Source organism: Malaclemys terrapin, chromosome 10 (assembly GCF_027887155.1).
Source record: "Malaclemys terrapin pileata isolate rMalTer1 chromosome 10, rMalTer1.hap1, whole genome shotgun sequence".
Taxonomy (NCBI): domain Eukaryota; kingdom Metazoa; phylum Chordata; order Testudines; family Emydidae; genus Malaclemys; species Malaclemys terrapin.
Genome location: NC_071514.1, coordinates 27,396,120 through 27,415,009, shown reverse-complemented (window position 1 = coordinate 27,415,009; position 18,890 = coordinate 27,396,120). Strand labels below are relative to the sequence as shown.

The 18,890-nt window shown below is 39.2% G+C and overlaps 1 protein-coding gene across 2 annotated transcripts in view; it reads left to right on the top strand.

The window, feature by feature from the left end:
- The window catches only part of SLTM (SAFB like transcription modulator), a 30,959-nt gene extending 14,077 nt beyond the window's left edge, over nucleotides 1–16,882 (top strand). Inside the window, exons 7-21 of one of the 2 annotated variants that reach the window (XM_054041403.1) lie at nucleotides 1,058–1,526; nucleotides 2,073–2,122; nucleotides 5,108–5,226; nucleotides 7,088–7,237; nucleotides 7,322–7,431; nucleotides 7,543–7,622; nucleotides 8,102–8,193; nucleotides 8,443–8,606; nucleotides 9,860–10,040; nucleotides 10,621–10,745; nucleotides 12,358–12,528; nucleotides 13,139–13,453; nucleotides 14,501–14,642; nucleotides 15,577–15,734; nucleotides 16,210–16,882. In XM_054041403.1, the coding sequence (XP_053897378.1) occupies nucleotides 1,058–1,526; nucleotides 2,073–2,122; nucleotides 5,108–5,226; nucleotides 7,088–7,237; nucleotides 7,322–7,431; nucleotides 7,543–7,622; nucleotides 8,102–8,193; nucleotides 8,443–8,606; nucleotides 9,860–10,040; nucleotides 10,621–10,745; nucleotides 12,358–12,528; nucleotides 13,139–13,453; nucleotides 14,501–14,642; nucleotides 15,577–15,734; nucleotides 16,210–16,318 (2,435 nt within the window). In that variant the 3' untranslated portion in view covers nucleotides 16,319–16,882. Of the gene's footprint in view, nucleotides 1–1,057; nucleotides 1,527–2,072; nucleotides 2,123–5,107; nucleotides 5,227–7,087; nucleotides 7,238–7,321; nucleotides 7,432–7,542; nucleotides 7,704–8,101; nucleotides 8,194–8,442; nucleotides 8,607–9,859; nucleotides 10,041–10,620; nucleotides 10,746–12,357; nucleotides 12,529–13,138; nucleotides 13,454–14,500; nucleotides 14,643–15,576; nucleotides 15,735–16,209 lie in introns of both variants that reach the window. The other variant, XM_054041402.1, reaches the window with a different exon arrangement.
- Nucleotides 16,883–18,890: the final 2,008 nt, after the last annotated feature.

Sequence of the window (18,890 nt, the reverse complement as noted above, 5' to 3'; positions counted from 1 at the left end):
GAAGACTTGCACTGCAGTAACTGGTAGATGCTTAACTGAATGAGACAGTATATTTAATATAGTGAACTTTGAAAACTCTACCAATTATGGACCATCATCTACTTGACTTTTCACATACTGTCATCCACGTGCTGCCAAGTTGTGCTTAGGATGGTAAAGGAAGCTTTCAGAAACGTGGAGGAGTCTCAACAGCGGCTTTTTTTTTAAAGCCATTCTACTTACTAACACTACAGAAGCAATGTGACACATCTGACCAACCAGAGACTTTCTGGAGAGAAGTCAAAGGATTCTACATATTGTGGACTAGAAAGGACATGGAGCACTTTCACTTTAAACAAGATGGACAGTATTGAAGTTACAGAATAAACCTACAGACTCACTGTTTACGAGGGACCCTATCGCTGAAGCATCTGTTTTGTGTGGATGCAAGAATATTGTTGGAGATACTACTTATGGGACTGAGCATGAATACTGAAAATCTGCAAAGTGGATGAAGACTGAAAACCAGTTTGCTACGAACTTTGAAGTTCACGCTTCGGTTTCTGCAGCAGACTTGTACAGCTATCTTGACTGCCAAACAACCATTCAGAAAGGAGGATCAAGACAGAACCTTGAAACTGTATTGAAGACTGACTTAGACTCTCCCGACTATAACTCTTAAGGATTTTGGAAGGTTAAAAGCCTTACAACAAGGAAGTTCTCAAACACTGATTAAATCAAACTGCAAGCATCTGAAGAAAGCCTTTCTTTATGGCATATTAACACCGAAAGTGGAAAATGGATACTGGCTATGAAAAACTGGTATCTGCAGGATGGAACCATTTTCTGACTCCTACTGTTTGTTGGTATTTGTTTTAGAAAATGTATTTTGCCATGGCGAATAAGTGATCCTGGGTGAAGGATTTATTTACATGTTAATACACCTTGTTTTTTCCCCCTAACCTTCCATCAGTGCTAATAACTGGCTTTGTATTTTCTAGGTCCTATTCTAGCTTATGCATATGAAATTGTTTAAACTTCTTGTTTTGCCATATTTATTCCTGTTAAATCCTCTTAGATAAAGCAGGTTCTGGTGATGGTATACAAGAAGTATCTAAACCTCTGCCTTCAGAAGAAAGCCTAGCTGAGGCTGATCATTCGGCTCATGAAGAGATGGAAGCTAACACATCTGTGAAAGAAGCTGAGGATGATAACATATCGGTTACAATCCAGGCTGAAGATGCCATCACTCTGGATTTTGATGGTGATGACCTCCTAGAAACAGGTAAAAATGTGAAAATTACAGATTCTGAAGCAAGTAAGCCAAAAGATGGGCAGGATACCATTGCACAGAGCCTGGAGAAGGAAAGCAAGGATTATGAGATGACTGAGAACCATAAAGATGGTAAGAAGGAAGACTGCGTGAAGGGTGATCCTGTCAAGAAGGAAGCCAGAGAAGGTTCAAAGAAAGCAGAATCTGGAGACAAAGAAAAGGACACTTTGAAGAAAGGTCCCTCGTCTACTGGGGCCTCTGGTCAAGCAAAGAGGTTTGTCTTTCTATGTCCGTTCTTTACGATACTGAGTACCAGCATTCAGTAAGATCACTCTACATTAAGGGGGTAGCAGCAAGCATCTTATAATTAATATCTTATGCTCCTGCCTATAGATTTTTTTTTGACCGCCATAAGTTACTTTTTAAAAATTCAAGATCTTCGTATAGACACTATGTCCTACTGATTGCATTGTCGAATTGTCAGCATTTTATTTTTTTTTTCAAATTGACAAGTTTAAGTATCCTTGTGGTGATGGTAATGAACAGCTATCAGTTCTAAGAACACAAAATGAAGTCAAGTCCCCGTCCTGAAATCTGGAGAAGATTGCCATATATCCACTGAATAGAATTGTCAGAAAATCTAGATCTTCAGGCATCTTGGGGAAAATCAGTGCAAGAATCCATAAGGGAATAATTTTGTACAAATATAACCCAGTCCACCCCTTTTTGAAATGTTAACTTGCCTGTTAGTAGTAGTGTATAAAATATGATATCTAAAATTCTGTATTTTCAATTTTCTTCTGATGATTTGCTTCTCCAGCTCTGCTAAGGAATCCAAAGAAAGCAAAACAACATCAAAGGACGATAAAGGTAACTTACCTCCTACTGTAGCACTTAGTTTTATATTGCTATATCTTGTGATTTAAACATAGAATACTGTAAAATTGTATCCATAGTAATTGGATAGCCACTTTTTACTTTACGCGATACTTGGGAATCAATCTAGGAAGTGACCAAAAGCTAAATTATTGCAGAACATCTCTTAACCTGTTATATCTTCCTTGCTATGGACTAAAATGGCTTAGAGAATTGGTTCAATTTTTGACTGAAGTGAATAATGGTAGGAGTACACTAGGCCTTAGTTTTCCTGTGGTTTTTTATCCTTCAAGCTCCTTTCAAGTCAGTTAGCCCTAATCAAATAAGTGAAAACCCATCAGTCTACTTCAGCTCAATCATGAGCAGAAGGGCAGCTCCATTTCTTGTTCTTGTGGCTTTATTTTGAAGAATCTGTATTTTAGATACAGAATCTAAAGTTAGTCACAGCCGTGTCCGTTTATGTATAATACTCTAATCTTGTCTTCTAAAATTCATGTACAGTAAAACCTCAGCGTTACGAACACCTTGGGAATACAGGTTGTTTGTAATTGAAATGTTTGTAATGCTGAAGAAAACATTATGGTTATTCTTTCGAAAGTTCACAACTGAACATTAATTTAATACAGCATTGAAACTTGACTGTGCAGAAGAAAAATGTTGCTTTTTAACCATCTTAAACTTCCCCTGTATTTTTTTTAGTAGTTGACATTTAACACAGTACTGTAGTGCATTTGCTTTTTTTGTTTTGTCTGTCTGATTGCGAACTTCTGGTTCCAAGTGAAGTGTGTAGTTGACCACTCAGTTTGTAACTCTGAGGTTCTACTGTATATAGAAATTGTCTTGGCATTGCATTGTTACCCTTTTTAAAAAACGAAAGCTGTCAACTGAGTAGCTGTACTAGCAGCAATGCCAGTTACAGGCATTTGTTTACTATATAGTTAGCAGGGTCTTAACTCCTTTTAGCTATTGGTCTGTCAGGGAAATTCCATTTGCTTTTACTGTATCTGATGTTACAACAAGAATTACATAGATAGTAGTTGGTGAGCATAATAAAGTAACTGCTCTCCAAGCCTAAAAGTCCGTAAACACTGGGGAGAATCACAGTGAGGGTCCATATCAAAGTCCTTAAATTGTCATGCATAGAATTCTTGTCCCCATCACAAAACATTTTATTTGGAACTAAACAGAATGCTATCCAGCAAATGGAATTTATCTCCAGAAAAACATCTCACATGTTGAATGTGAAATTGTCACTTCCCCCATAGTATTGTAGATACATGCTCATTATGTTCTTTTTGTATGTTTAACTTCATGCATAACTTCAAATAACATTTTAATAACTAGGATACAGCAACTCCATTTTGTTACAACTAAAGCATAAGATGACAACTAAAAGATTTTCACAGAGGTATCTTAAAACGTGGACACTTACAGTTTGCTGGATTTGCAGTACACTGTTAAAAAAAAGTCTAAGCATTAGGTATTCATAAAATTCCCCATCTAAGATTTTTAAATATAGTACACTTAAGCATTACAAAAAGAACAGGAGTACTTGTGGCACCTTAGAGACTAACAAATTTATTAGAGCATAAGCTTTCGTGGACTACAGCCCACTTCTTCGGATGCATATAGAATGGAACATATATTGAGGAGATATATATATACACACTCACAGAGACAACTCCCACCTGTTTGTGTGTGTGTGTGTGTGTGTGTGTATATATATATCTCCTCAATATATGTTCCATTCTATATGCATCCGAAGAAGTGGGCTGTAGTCCACGAAAGCTTATGCTCTAATAAATTTGTTAGTCTCTAAGGTGCCACAAGTACTCCTGTTCTTTTTGCGGATACAGACTAACACGGCTGCTACTCTGAAACCTGTAATTAAGTATTACAGTCAATGACTTAGTTCAAATTTTTCCCTTTTGTTATTACTGAGGCTCAGTACAGAATAAGTAGTCTTTTTTCCAGATGACATGGGAAAAGATTAAGGACCCTCCAATAGGATGGTGGCAAGTCAGTTTTTAGAATAAATCGTTTGTAGAGTTGGAAGTTCCAATACTATTGATATTGCCTGTATGTATGCCTAGGACCCTGTTTCAATAATAAATGCATTTGAATACAAACAATTGCAAGGTCATATATCTAGGTATGACCTGCAGCCTTTGTTCCTACAGTATCTTGAAAAACAGTGATTCTGAAAAAGATTTAGGGGTCATAGTGGATAAGCAACTCTACACAAGCTCCCAGTGTGATGCTCTGGCAAAAATGGCTAATGTTATCTGTAGATGTATAAATGGGAGTAGTGAGTAGGTAGGTGATCTTGCCTCTCACTAAGGCATTGGTGAGTACTGGAATGCTGCATCCAGTTTTACTGTCAACATTGTAAAAGATGTTGAAAAATTGGAGAGGGGTCCAAAAAAGACCCACAGAAATTTATATGAAGTTTGTGAGAAAATGTTTTACCGTGAAAGACATAGAGCTCAGTCTTCTTTTTTTAATAAGCTAAAGGATTGAGGTGCCTTCGCAGTGCTGTATAAGTATCTTCACAAAAAGACAATACCAGGCACTAAAGGATTCGTTAATCTAGCAGAGAAGTGCATAATAAGAACCTAATGGCTGGAAATTAAAGCCAGACAAAGTGAAATTAGAAATAAGGTGCACATTTTTAACAGCGTAATTAGCCACTAGACCAAACTACCAAGGGAAGTGATGGGTTCTTGATCTGTCTTCAGAAAAATACTGGATGCCTTTCTGGAAGATATGTTTTAGTCACACTAGTTATTAGGCTAAATACAGGGGTAGCTGGATGGATGAAATTCTATGGTATGTATTGTACAAGAGGTCAGACTATATATGAACTAATGGTATCTTTTCTCAAAGTATGAATTGAGGTAATAACTTTTATTTACTGCTCATGGTAACATTAGACCACATCTTAGTAACTTCAAGTTTTCTTTGTGAAACTTGTTCCAGGAAGTGCAAGCAGTGTTAGTGGTAGCAGTGGAAGTTCAACTAGAAACCTATGGGTTAGTGGACTCTCTTCCAATACGAAAGCTGCTGACTTGAAAAATCTCTTTGGCAAATATGGAAAGGTATTTCTTTGTGTTCAGTATTTTGATTGAACTAAACTGACAAATGTTATGTTTTAACATGAGCTGATCTAAGACCATATCTGACTGACCAATATAAAACCTAAATTGCATAACGGTAACATCAAGAGTATCTTGGCAGTGAAGGAAGAGGTTTTTGTTGGAGTAGCTTTTCTGAGAGAGATGAGGGGAGGTGCGGATATTGAGTTACTACCTACATACCAACTGAGTTCTCATTTCTCCTTCCCAAAACCTGCAAAGATCAGTCTCTGTCTGATGCATATGCCATAGTTTGGAGTAGTCAAATGGAAAGGTTTTGTAGCACAGCCTAAAATGATCTCTTCATGTCGGGATTAAGGAGGAGTTGGACTGCATAAGTTATCACTTTCTCATAGCCAGAGTCTAATTCTTTTTGATCCAAAAGTCTTTGTTTCCTCTGAATAATAATTTGAATAGCACAAAAGGTTGTGGCCTTTTTTTTGGTCTGAGTCGCTTATTTGTCTATTTAAAACTTGTTCCCAGTTGACTTCTAAGCTAAACGGAGAAACCTCTCAAATTGAAATAAGCATCCATGCAACCTTCTGCACCTTAAAATAACACCTTAATATAAATACACAGCTCTGTTCAAGACAGTTACTAACCTCATTTTACAGTTTTGGGTTGGGGAGACCTGCAAAAGTCGTGACAGTGGTCTAGGTATTAATTTGACTTAGATTTTAAAAAGTTTTGTTACAAACATGAAAAGCTATAAAACTGTTTATACAGGTTTGTTTCCTAGGCATGGTATGTAGACTTGATACCAGGACTTCATGGATTCTGCCAACATGTAGTTGCCACAGAATCTAAATCTTCATTTAATATTTTTATGGTCTTATAGTTGCATCTGTTTAATCTTCAGAAGCTTTTTACAGTGTCTTCCTCAGGTTGCAGACCTCCTGACACAAGCTCAGGAGTGTACAGTGCATCTCACTTGGTTATTAGAACCAGAAGCCTGTATTTATAAATTACATATGAACACTATTCCACTGCTGGTTATTCTAACAAACACCTAACTGATCTGTATATCCCACAGTCCTGAAATGCTTCCCACACCACCTCAGATGTTGACATCCTTAACTGTTCCTATTCAAGTGATGAAACCTCTAGCTCTGTCCTTTTCTCCTTCTACAATGCAGACTTGCATTACTGGAAAATAAATAAATCTATGATCTATCAAAAACTGAATTTAAGAACAGTGTAAACAAAAGTATATCAAAAGAGGCTACAGTACTACATGTTTAAACGTTCATTTATTGAAGCTGCTGCCTCAGTGCTGCAGAATCTAGAAATGACGCCCTAGCATTTACGTACTTTGTAGCAAGATTGACCTAACTGGGAGCCAGGGGTGACACCTTGCTCAATGCTTTCCTCTCAGCAAGAGGCATCCTGGCACACACTACTGAAATTACTTGACAGTCTGATATTGACTCTTGAAAGAGGTTCCCTCTTCCATATGTATATGTGGAGTGGATTGCTGCATGGAAATTTGAGTGCCAGTATAAGTTGTTGGTCTCTCACTTGTCTAGCCAACAAGCTTAAACAGTGTGGTAAAGTTTCAACAAAATGTTACTTTAGTGGATGAGTACTAATTTTATTCTTGTATTTCGTATACAGTAAGACTTTTTAAACTTGTGTTAGATCTACTTTTGAGCAGATCCACAACTTGGCATTACTAAGCTGAGAGTTGGGGTAACATATTCAAGACTTCTGAAAATTTTACCCTTAGTGAGAATTTTCGCTAAGAATAGAGATGATCTTCTCCTGTCTCTACCAGCTGCATCCAAAATGTTAAGCTTTATTCTTCAAATTTAATATATATTTTTAGGTCCTTAGTGCAAAGGTGGTCACAAATGCACGAAGTCCTGGAGCAAAGTGTTATGGCATTGTAACCATGTCCTCCAGTACAGAGGTGGCTAGATGTATTGCACATCTCCATCGCACAGAGCTACATGGACAGCAAATTTCTGTTGAGAAAGTAAGTTCAGTGCATACTCCTTACATAAGGATTATTTGTGTATGTGGTCGCATTCTATTAAATTTACCTTTCTAAAAAATGTAGGTAAAAGGTGATCCTTCCAAGAAAGAGCTGAAGAAAGAAATTGATGAGAAATCTGGTTCTGGTAGAAACATGGGGGATAAGAAGACTGCATCGATCGATAAAACTAGCAAGTAAGAGTTTGCTTTACATCTTTTGGTTTGATGGACTGTCTAAACAAAATGATGTGTACTGAAACTATGTATCCTTTCTCACTGTCTCTCTTTATGTCCTTTTTTAACAAGAACTCAGTCAGCCAAAAAAGAAGAGAAGAAATCTGACAAATCGGAGAAAAAAGAAAGTAAAGAAGCTAAGAAAACTGAAGGTAAAGATGAGAAGAATGATAATGGATCAAGTGGCCCTAATCAAGAATCCACTAAAAAAACTGAAGAAAAGAAACGAATAAGTATGCAATATAGCTTTTTTCCTATTGCCTCTGTTTTCATCTTTTCATTTGCTTTTACGGCAGCAGATAATACCCAAGATGCCACTGCATATAAACCCTAAAACCTTGTTTCCTTAAAACCTTCAGTAATAGGGCTGTCATCACTAAGAAAGTCATTCTAGTGCTGTCTTACAAACGACTAGATTTTTGTCTGACTGTTTTTTATACGGATATGTATTGACATACTTGTCCTATCATAGTCATCTTAATTTTTAAGATGCAAGATATGAATTTCAGCAAGTAAACTTTCCAGAGCAGGCAGTTGACCATCTTAAAATGTTAGGTTATTTTCATTTGTAACTGTAGTGTTAAATCAAAACCACTTTAATTCATACTTGTTTTAAACCCATTTTTCTTAGGTGGAAAAAGTCCAGGTCAGATGGTAGTTCTAGACCAAACAAAAGGAGATCAGGGTCACACTAGGACAGTGAGAAGGGGAAGGTTTGATAAAGTAAGTATCTTTCTAAACTTAACACACAGTCCTTGTCTGTCTCCACATTACTTTCTAACCACCTTGTCTCCAATTAATAAGCCAAGTAACTATCTGCAGATAGTTGTTAGCTTCAGAATAGTTTAAGGTATCAACAGCGTTGTCCATGCTAACTAGTTCTTGAGGTTGTGATATGCTAAACTAGCATAGTATCCAGATATCCCCCTAGTCCCATGTGACTTTTGAAATAACTGGAATTTCTGTCTACAGCCACTGGTGCTAAGGAACAAAGAGCGTTTCATTCAAGATAAAATGAAGTTCAGGGAGTACAGAGGTAGAAAGGATATCTTGCCTTTTGAGAAAATGAAGGAACAAAGAATGCGGGAGCACATGGTTCGATTGGAACGAATACGTCGAGCAGTTGAGCTCCGAAGGTAGTGATCAAAATTTTTTGTTTCAGTTCAGACTACTTTAAGGCTTAATTGGGTAAAATTGCTATTAGAAATCCGATAATAGGGCATTCCATCAAGCATTTTCCATGCTCAGATTTCAAATTGGTATGAAAATACACCTCTACCCCGATATAACGCTGTCCTCGGGAGCCAAAAAACCTTACCGCTTTATAGGTGAAACCGCGTTATATCAAACTTGCTTTGATATGTCGGAGTGCGCAGCCCCTCCCTCCGGAGCACTGCTTTACTGCATTATATCCAAATTCGTGTTATATCGGGGTAGAGGTGTACTTCAGTCAAATATCTGAAGTCCAAATTTGGTGCAAAAAGTTGGAAAATAGTGTCCATAGAGTAGAATAACTGGGATATGTATTTCATAACTGTCTGTGGTATGTCAGTTCTTACATGTGATCAATCTGTTTCTGTAAACTCTTGACATCTTTAGTCCAATTGACTGTAATAAGTGTGACTAGAAATAGCTAATTCCGTAAGTACACCTTAATGAGAAGGGGGCATGATATGGGATTGGTATTTTTGCCACCAATAAGCCCAATCTGTCTTACTTTGAAGCTGGATAGATACTCTGCTTTGTTCTGCTCCCTCTATGTGGGTCAAGCTCGGCAAAGGGAGCAGAAACAACCCATGAGTTACCTCTTGGCGTTCCTGTGGTGTGGGGATTTCCAGCAGGTGTAGAGCTGATATAGCAGGCTCCTACATCTCCCTCCCTGCAGCCTAGTGCGGCGGGGCAGGGGAAGGAGAAAGGAAGGAGTGGGACCATGCTGCACTCTGACATGTGGCCCAGCTATTGTCAGAATTGGGAGAGCAGTAATTAGCCCCCTGAAGATGATTCTCTAGTTCTGCTGGAGCTGCCACAAGCTGTATACAGCAAAGAATCTAACTCCCACCTTGTATATCGTTGCTAGGCTGTCAGCCTGGCAGAGTCGAAATGCAGACAGTGGCAGCAGAGAGGTGCTCCTCCCCGTTCTATCAACATCGAATCTATGTGCACCTCAGATGACCTCTTAAATAAATGGGCTTTGTAGCATGCCATACAGATTACCCACTTTGGGCTGTTTGGGACAAAGGAGGAAGTGAATTCCCAAAAAAGGGCCCTGCCAGCAGCCGTGTCTTTCAGTTTGAACACCTGCTGACTACAGCTGTGGCAGTATGCACAGGAGAAACAAGTCTCAAATAAACCACCACTATAAGCCATACTTTTTAAATTCATGTTGTAGACGAAGAGAACTTGCTGAGAGAGAGCGTCGTGAAAGAGAACGCATTCGAATCATACGTGAACGTGAGGAACGTGAGCGCTTGCAGAGGGAAAGAGAACGATTGGAGATTGAAAGACAAAAACTGGAGAGGGAAAGAATGGAACGAGAGCGCTTGGAAAGAGAACGGATTCGTATTGAACAGGTACAGGCCAGTATGCACAAAGTGCAGTGTTGCATCAAGTTACAATATTGCACTTAATCCTTTCCATTTTATTTGCTGTGATTCTCTTAAGTAGAAAATATAACTTGTAAACAGTGAACTTTCCCTCTGGCTGTTCAGCAGCTTATATGGAGAGTTGTCTAGATCTCAGTGGAAGTCCACAACCAAGAAGCTAAAGGATTCTGTTAGCCACATAAATCTAACTTAAATCTGCAAGTATTTCTTCTATAACTATGAATTTACTGCAAACAGAAAATGAGAGTGCCTTTCAGGGCACATTGGTACTAGAAATGTTAAAACTTTCTAGTGACAAATTCTTGGCTAATGAGATGGCATACCTCATTCTGCTTTTTCATATAGTGAGTTATGTCTAATAGATCCCAATAGTCTAAAACTACTTCTGTGTATTGCAGGTTTCTCCAGAATTAGTACAGAAATTAAATTTTGATCTGATTTGTGTGTGGGGAATTCATTCTGTATTTGTAGCAACTGTTGTATGTTTGCCTCTAGTAGAAAGCTAATGTGTTGATTATATAGTAATCCTCCCTTTTCTTTTTGGTAGGAGCGTCGCAAAGAAGCAGAGCGTATTGCTCGTGAAAGGGAGGAGCTTCGTCGGCAGCAGCAGCAGCTTCGTTATGAACAGGAGAAAAGGAACTCTTTGAAACGTCCACGTGATGTAGATCACAGGTAGTGTATTTTCCAAGTTGCTAATCTGTTGCTCCTGCCACCAAACAGCCTCTGTTTATCATTAGATGGGCCCATGCAGAGAACACTTAGTTGGCCAGGATTCAACACTTGCCACCATAACGGAATACCCAGTGCTGCTGACCTACTTGCTAAGGACTAATACAGCAGTTCTCAAACTGTGGGTTGGGACACCAAAGTGGGCCGCAACCCTGTTTTAATGGGATCACCGGGGCTGGCGTTAAACTTGCTGGGGCCAGGGCTAAAGCTTGAGCCCCGCAGCCCAGGGCCGAAGCGCAAGGGCTTCAGCCCTCAGTGGTGGGGCTCAGGTTACAGACCTCCCACTTGAGGCTGAAGCCCTTGGGCTTTGCTCTCCTCCCCTCCCCCTCCCTCCTGGAGCAGTGGGGCTTGGGCTGGCTCAAGCATCAGTCTCCACTCCTGGGGCTGTGTAGTAATTTTTGTTGTCCGTGTAATGAAGTTTGAGAATCTCTGGACTAATATGCCTAAATCAATGTAATGTAACTGTGGAGAGAGACAATTCTGTACTAGGAAGGAAACATCTTATGATAGAGCCCTCATGGCCCGATGAGCATAACGTACACGTGTGTGCATGCTATTTTACTGTCCAGCTACCACTTCTTGGTGTTAAAACTTCAGATCCTGGGAGCTGAATGGCTCAGTGAATCAGTAATGCAATACAGAGCCTTTTGCTTCTAGATATCTGTATCCGTTTCTTCCTAGTTGAGTGGTCAGTGACAAAAATTGCCAGCTGGCAGATGTTTGCCCCATGTGACTTGAACAGGCAGCGTTACACTTGACTACTTGTCAGATAAGAATGGAACTAAAATTCTTACAGTTTGCACCATTGTTAATATTTTCAACAGTGTGTAAGGAATCACCTAAAATCAATCATGATTTTCCCATTGGTCAAAATACGGCTGCTTCTATCAATGGTGTACGTACTTCATGGGAAATGGGACTTGAGTTTTCAAGGCCATTAATTGCACATTGATGAACACACAGCCTTTCTTTAGAGAGCCTGCAAATAGACTAAATCCGATCTGTTCTGTTCATAGTTCTGTGATTTAATGTCTCCAATGACCAGGCTAACTGGGACATTCTGCATATGTTCTCCTCCACGTCAATGTATTTTAGTTCTTGTAATTTTGTCTGAAAGACAAAACTTACCTTTAGTTCTACTGATGTTCACTGGTCACAGATTCTACCGTGTGCAGAAATCAAACAGTGGGCCCTTACTAGTAGTCTTGGATGTTTGTACAGATAGTATTTTAGAACCAAGAATATTTGTCCACTTCAGGCAGTCTGAGGTAAAATGGAAACTATCATGTGTTCTAGATTTTTTTTTTTTTTTAACATGGCCTTCATTAGAAAGCAGTGAACTAAGTCATGCATTTATCAAATTCACCAATGAAAAACTGGAACAAATTATCAGTTCTAAGCATAGTTACAGGAGTTGGAGACTTCTTGAAGACTAAATAATGGACAGACTCACTTGAAGAAAACTTTTTATTTCTTCTGTACTATAGTAAAAAGACCACAATTCAAATATTGTAACTTGCTGTAAAATATTCATTAAAAATGTCTGTTTTTAAAGGCGAGATGATCCCTACTGGAATGAGAATAAAAAGATGTCCTTGGATACAGATGCACGCTTTAGTCATGGTTCTGATTACAGTCGCCAGCAGAATAGGTTTAATGACTTTGACCACAGAGAGAGGGGGCGATACCCAGAGGGTTCATCAGTGCCATCATCCTCTTTTGAAAGGTATGATTGTGGACAATAGTTACTAAGATTTTTACTTTTAAGAGGTACTGGAGACCTGCTTGAGACTCAGAGAAGTGTTTGAGATTTCTACCCTTGAGTCCCTAAGACAGATACTGCGGGAAATAGCCTTTAATAAGGCTTGATGTTTGGGTTCAGCAGTTCAAAACAAAACACTGAGAAGTGTCTCTAGTATTCATAGGAGGCTAATAGAGCTACGTTTTCAGGCAGTCTAGATAGGATATTGATGTAAAATGTGGCTAAATGGCAACATTTGCCCAAACAGACTTTTTTCTTAAAATGTATAGACTAATTTAATTTTATGCTTTTTCAGTTGGATCTCTGGTTTATCCAGCCCATTTCATAATCCTGGAAATAAGTTTCTGTAACAGTGTTCAGTTCTGTAACAATGTTCTGATTGTAGGAATTACGTGTTCTGAAACCTGTTGTGAGTTGAACCTTGTCATAGTTACAATAAGTGCAGGTGTTCACATTTTGGTAATTCCATGTACATAGCTACTAAATTGACTGAACTAGGTAAGGAAGCAATGGGTGTTCTAGCTGAAGTTAGTGGACTGGGCAAATAACGTGTCCTGCCCTCCAATTTGTACAGGCGAGAACGCTTTGTAAATCAAAGTGAAGGAAAAAAGACGCGCCCGACAGCGCGAAGAGAGGAGCCTGGGTTTGAGAGGTACCCTAAGAATTTCAGTGAGTCCAGAAGAAATGAACCCCCACAACCAAGAAACGAACTTCGAGATACTGACAGACGAGAAGTGCGAGGAGACAGAGATGAGAGAAGAACAGTGATAATTCATGATAGGCCAGAAATATCACACGGTCGTCATCCAAGAGAGACTGGTTCAAATCCACCTAGACAAACGAATTGGAAGACCGAGGGAGGCATAAGCACAGACAAACGGGATGCCAGGTAATAGTCTGCTGGATATTAGACAAAGCTGTATTGCTAGTGATTCCAGCAAAATCAATTTATAGCATCATTGGTAACTGCAGAATTTGCCTAAACCAACAAACAAACTAGATAATCAGAATGGCACAGTTTAAAACTTGCATTCTGTTCATATTGTTTGTCGTAACTTGACTATACAGGGAATCCTTGGACTGACGATGCACCACTTATGACGCTTTTCAATTGACTGCCTGTTTCGCCCTTAGGATGCTCATTTTGCACAAAGTTCGTTTCAAATCACTTCCTGGCTGCAATATACTGGTGTGGAGCTGAAAGGGGTTGCTTCTGATTGACTTTGAGCCAGCAGCATAGCTTGTTGCCGGGTAGGGGTGCTGCTTGTTTTTGATTGGCTGAGCCCAGGGCCAGGAGCCAATCAGAAAGCTTGAACAGTGATTGGCTAAGGCTCAGTATGTATGCTGTTCTCCCTGGCTTTCTGAGCTTGTGTTGCCAGCATTCTGAGTAGCATATGTGAATTTGTTTGTTTGAATGCTGTTTAAAAAATACAGTGTATGGTAAATACATTGATGTTGCAACATTAGTCATCTATAATTCATTTAGTACAAAAAATCTAGGTTATTGTGGTGAAAATAGTGTATCAAGCCTTGCTTCAGGAACCAATCCCCCCTTCATACCATTGATTACTATGGGAAAAGCGGTTTCAACTTACAACGCAATTCTGAGGAATGAATTGTGTCGTAAGTCCAAAGACTCCCTGTATTGCTTATTGTTCATGCTGCTATGCTCTTCTTGGGCATGCATAGTAGCAGGGTGGTAAGTAGCTCTTTGAGAGAATGTAGGATGCATCCTATTTTTATTAGTAATTTTTTTGAGATGAGTTAACTATTCAGACACAATTCAGACGTATACATTGCTTCTTAGGAAGTTACTTGCAAGTAACTAAGAACCTAAAATAGACAATTGGACTCTGTCTAGCCTACACACAAAGTTGTTACCAGCTACTGCCTTGTGCCAATAAAAGAAAAATTTGATTAGGTAATTCTTTTACAGAGGAGAGAGACCAGAGAGATCAGGAAGAGAGGTGTCTGGACATGTGAGAAGTGCTGCTCCCGGTAGCCGTAGCAGCGCTTCTGGTTATGGAAGCAGGGAGGGAGAACGGGGAGTCATGGGAGAAAGAGGAAGTGGAGGACAAGTAAGTATCTTTACTGCTTTATAACTGTTTAATGTTTTCTGAAACTGTTGGAGAATGAGCTAACCCTGTACCCATAGTATTTATACTGCTGTGCAGTGCTAAAGGGTAATGTTTTTTTTCCATTAAATATCCAAAAAGTGAGTGTCCATTACTTCTCTTGGTGATCTAATGTGCTTCAGATGAATCAGAACGATGGATGTAGCTGCTGTTTGAACCGCTGATATCACATCAACTGGTGAGAGTAGTTCACTGGAATACAGTGCAGCCTTCTCCCTAGGAGCTGAGCATTCTGTCTCAGATAATTATGTACCCGACTTTCTAAAGTGTTTGGTAACAACAAAAATCCCAAGAACAATTAGAATTCTAATCTTGCCCTTGCTGGCACTGTAGTCTGTAGTAACAACTGCTAGTGTGACATTGGCTAACCAAGAAACTCTAAGACTCAATTTCTTCTCTGATACCTACAGATAACATTAACCACCCTTCAAAAAAGGGGAGTATAGCTATTGCTATTCTCCAGGTAGGGAAACTGATGCAGGGTGTGAAGTTACTAGTCCACTGTCACAAAACAGATCAGTGTCTGAGCTGGGTGTAGCATCCGGGTTTCTTGATTCCCAGTCCATGGAACCAGGCCACCTTCCCAAAATTAAAGCTGCACAGAAACACTTTCACAAAGGAGCTCCCATATTAGCATTGTAAAAAATGTTATTTTGAAGCCAGAGGATCAGATTCAGAAATGCCAGTTCTAAGTTGTTGAATTTGTAAAGTGATTTTTACCTTTAAACACTGTTAGGCTAGAATTTACTCCAAGTATATTGGAGAGAATCCAAAGTCATTGCATAAAATGTGTATTTTCTTCAGGTAACTCAATACATTGCAGTTTAAGCCATGTGACCTTTTCAGACTTGCAGTAAATCACTGTATATTTTGCTAGCATTATAATGAAGATAGACATGTTGTTGAACGCCATAGTCGTGAAACTGGACCAAGAAAAGAATGGCATGGACCTAGTTCTCAAGGAAGTGGGTATCATGATGCAAGGAGAATGGGAGATGGCCGTGGAGGAGGCGGCATGATGTCTCCACATACAAGGTACAAAAAACGCTCCTTTCCCCTGGTTCCCCATTGTTGAGCTCTCAAAGCTCTTCATTGCGACCATAATCCTTCTGGATGAGAACCAATCAACGCCACTTAATCGGTTGAAGGGGTCGCTGCTGCACAACATGAAACTCATCTTTCCCATGAGCTGAGCTGACTTAGTCATGAATCTGGATCATTTACATAACAGTGCAGAGTATTCCCTGCACTGCTACTAGCAGTTATTCAATAGCAGCAGTGTTCAGCTGCATCAGTGTATTCTGCTGTAAAGTGTGTAACTTCCTCTTTAACAGGCAAGTTTCCATTATGTTGTACCAAGCCTCTCCTCCTGAGGTTCTACAAATCTGTTCCACAGTTGAGTTACATAAGTATTTAGTACTGTTCACACACACATTTGACAGACTCATAAAGAGTATTCTGAGTGGAAGTTTTAACACTTTTTTTTTTTTTTTAAAACCTTTGTTTCCAGTAACTCTTCACCAATTAATAGAGTTGTACAGATCACAGGCAATTCCATGCAGAGGGGAAGTGGCTCAGGATTTAAGCCGTTTAAGAGTGGACCTCCACGAAGATTCTAGGATCCACAGCTGCTTGGTTTCAAGATAACTTATTGAAATCTCATCTAAACTTTACCTGATTAGATACAAACAGGAAGTCTTGTCTGGAAATCCTGTTGAATTTTTTTTAATTTTAACATGATTACTTTTTTCCTCTCAATTTTGGAGGCATTTTTAATAGTTGCGTTGTAATTTTGGATAGTTTTTGTGTATCTTTGATAAGCATTTTCCCTGCGGCACTAGAGCTCTGCAAAACAAATTGGAACCAAAATATTTGTTAACACTGTATAAATATAAAGGAATAGTTTGCAGCTGTGTGCTAGTAGTTTAATTTACCAGCATTAGCTCTGTGGTGTCACGCTTTAAAGTTAGCTACTTAGAACAGAACATACACAACAGTAACCTCCATTTTGAAGGTTGTTCAGGCTATAAAACCTGCTTTCTAATTTGTAGAGAATAAGGTTGTTTTCTTGCATTTCTGGGTATTATGTAACCTATTTTTGCAGAAGGTACTGTTACATTGAGTGCATCTATGTGTATTCTTGCAAATGTATTCTTTTGAAATAAACCTTCATATTCTGTATAGTTCCTAGTAAGTTTCTGGAACTTTCAGTCTACTGGGGTAAAAAAGAATAAAACTGACACATTTTGAACACAAGCTCTGTGTTCCTGTATGGCATACAATAGACACCATGGGGAGGGGGTGTGTGGGAAAGGGGACACAGCATGGTTTTGATTGCTGAAACTCTCTACCAACCACTACCTTGTAATCAAAAAGGACAGCTTGTTCAAGTCACTGACTACAGTTTCTATACTGCTACCAGTAGAACTCAGTTCATATCTGGAAGACCATTTTGATTTTAAAGTTGAGATGTAAATCAATTAAAATGTGTTCAGATCTGATGCAAGCAATTTAAAGAAAAGTTTCCTGAGTGTAATTTCATGAATGTGAAGGATCACTTTTTTTCTTAATAGGATGTATGATGAATCTCAACACTAGAGTCCCTGTTTTATTTTTATTCTCAGCCTCTGACTCCACATTTCAGCATCTTAATGCAAAAGTTAATGGTACTTTTTGAAGGCCTGCAAAGGAACAAAGACCTACACTTAGCATCAGCAATCCATTTAATCCTTGCATGCCTTTCTAATTTAGAAGTAGGAGTGATCAGACTTGGGAGAAACAAAGTAGACTGTTGAGGTAGAGCTGAAGACTTGTCCTCCATTCACAAGTAGGACAGGATATAGTTTGGGGATTTTTTTTTTTTGTGATCAAAAATGTAACTGGTTAGCAGGGTCTGAAGAAGCAAATTCCTCTTCAATATATAGAATATTTACAACTTCTGTCTCATTACTTGCATGCTTCCCACCATGGTATCCTCTGAACTTGTGAATTTATTCTCAACTTTCCAGTGAGAGTAGAGGGAACATTAATTTCATTTTACAGGTGGACTGAGGCACAAGTGATTTACTACAATATTGAAGCCAGGAATGGAAAGCATTTCACTAGAGTGGCAGTTAGTGCCTTTACCACATGACCATCTTTCTCATCTCACCCAGCAAGTCTCTGATTAACTAAAGCTGTGTTCACTTTGTGGGAGTCAAAGAATAGTTTAACTACAACTGGTTGTGGGGGTGTGTGTGTGTATGGCCTTGCTGCACTTAATCACCTGCAAAGTACCACTGTAAGTTCCTCATAATGGTGCTGGATGCTTTTGAGACTGATTATATGACCAAGCTGAATGACAAACTACTCCATTTCAACTCAATCCCATGCTGGTCATGAAAATCCTATCTGCTACAATGCCATGAGGCAAGAGTTTGGGGATTGGGTGGCAACTAGCTTTAGATTTTAAGCTGTTATAGATTGACTTACTATCCCCTACGTTTTAATGGGGTGGCACATCTTTTCGGGCAAGGACCCTGTTAATAGTATACCCCAAAAGCAAATAGAATGAGAGTATTTCTAGAAGGCCTTGAGAGAAGTTAGTCCAAGATCAGGCCACTTTTAAGTATGTCAGCATTTTCAGATCTACCCTTCAAGATGCTGCCTTCTCTGCCTTTGTACTCGGTTCCTCCTTGGCATCCAGATGAAATAAAGGAAGATGAGGGGGTAAATCTGGCTGCTTAAGAAATTTTGAACTTCAAAATTCTGCTGTGCAGGAGAGAAGAGGCTGTTGTTCTCCACAGATGCTACAAGTAAGTATTCGTACTGAGGGGACAGTGGCTTTCAGTTGGTGACTGACTTAAGTCCCTTCCCATGATCAAGAAACTTCTAATTATTTTGTGCGTAAAATTCTGTAGCTCAACCAAGTGCTATCTGCTTCTGTAAAGGCAGGGGAAGGTTGAAGTTACATAGACTGAATACTAGATTTTCCTCACTGAATGTAGGCCATGCAGAAAGGGACTAGAGGTTGCTTTCCAGGCTACTCCTTGATATTATACCTAGCTAAGTCTCCTGGCCTGGTCCTGAAGACCAGCAGAGAAGTGGGTCCATTGCTGGTACTATGAAATTAGGTCGATTTAATAGTTGATTTTAAAAAAAATCGATTTGATACAGTCAATTGTGTGTGTCCGCACTAAGCGCATTAAGTTG